Genomic DNA, 1,305 nt, shown 5'->3' with positions numbered 1-1,305 from the left:
CCGGGTGCGGCGGTGTATGGGTCGCAGATCATGCGGCAGGTGCCCATCATCTCGTAGTGCGCTGCTCCGGGGGGCGCCGCCTGCAGCAGCAGCGGCACGGCGATGAGCAGCCCGAGCGCCATGGCCAAGAGTACGCCGACGGCCGCCAGGCAGGCGCGCCGCCGCCGCTGCCACAGCCGGGAGGCAACCGCCACCAGCTCCTCCTTGCCTCCCGGGGAGGTAATGGTGGGGCGGCGCGGGTGGCCCCGCTCCCCGAGCTCGGGGGCCAACTCCGCGGGTCCGGGCCGCGCCCCCGACGTGGCGACCCCCTTCACCGGCCACCCAACTACTTCAGGAAGGGCCAGGGCCCGGGCCTGGCCTCCGTGCCCACCGCACTGGGGCTGCTCAGGAGACCCACGGAGCCCGGCGCGCATGGCGGGGGGCGCACAGAAAGAGCCCGGCGCCCCCACGGGTCCGGGCGACAGAGGCCGGGGAGTGCTGGATCGGCGAGTGGCGTCCGGCGACTAAGCCGCGGCGCTTCTCTGCGGGGTTAGGCTAGGCTGGGCTCCGCACGCGGTGAGGGCGCCCGGCTCCGCGGCGCGCTCTGCTCTGCTCTCCCGCTGCTCGCTGGCTCCCGCGCGGAGGGGGGACCCAGCTACCCTGACGTAAGGGAGTCCGGGGCTGAGCGGCGGAGGCGGCGAGGCAGCGCGCGCTGCCATCACTCGGGAGACGGCGCCCTCATGTCATCAGCCTCCAGTCCTCCTCCTATCCCGTGGCGTCCTCGGTAGAAGCGGCAAAGGCTGGGTTCCTCCTGGCGGCGCCCGGGAGCCACAAGTGGGCGCAACGGGCGCAGCCCCCAGCTGGGGCGCCACAGACACACCCACCGGCGGCCACACTCACGCGCCTCCCACCGACCAGGGAGCACAAACACCCACTCGCGCTGTCGCGGGGCGCACACAGGCACCGCCACATGGCGGTGCAGTCACTCAGAATCCCAAAGCCTATAAAATCCTTTGGAGGTGGGGGTCACCTAATCCATCGCCCTGCCAAAACAGGATCAGACCGCCATCGGAAAAGTCCTGGCCCCCGGATCCTGCAGGAAAGGGCCTTCTGAAAGCCCCTGGAGTTACTTTAGAACTGAATGAATCTGGTCCCTGGACAGTCTTTCGGACTGAAGACTCCAAACTTCAAGCAGGCCTCAGCGCTGCATCCCCACCAATTCTCCAAAGGATACTTTGCAAAGCTCAAAGCCCCCAGTACAGAAATCTGTTAGCTTTATACCTTATCTTCCATCGAAAGTGTCTGACATTTGTCCTGTGTATAAAG

General features: G+C 67.6%; 1 protein-coding gene across 1 annotated transcript in view; it reads right to left on the bottom strand.

The window, feature by feature from the left end:
• Positions 1-791, bottom strand: part of C1ql2 (complement C1q like 2) — a 2,774-nt gene extending 1,983 nt beyond the window's left edge. The window contains 1 exon segment of the mRNA XM_015501686.2: positions 1-791. This exon segment is cut by the window's left edge and continues 1 nt beyond it. Within this exon segment, the coding sequence (XP_015357172.2) occupies positions 1-413 (413 nt within the window). The 5' untranslated portion in view covers positions 414-791.
• Positions 792-1,305: the final 514 nt, after the last annotated feature.

Source organism: Marmota marmota, unplaced genomic scaffold (genome assembly GCF_001458135.2).
Source record: "Marmota marmota marmota unplaced genomic scaffold, marMar, whole genome shotgun sequence".
Taxonomy (NCBI): domain Eukaryota; kingdom Metazoa; phylum Chordata; class Mammalia; order Rodentia; family Sciuridae; genus Marmota; species Marmota marmota.
This window is presented reverse-complemented; position numbering and strand designations above follow the sequence as displayed.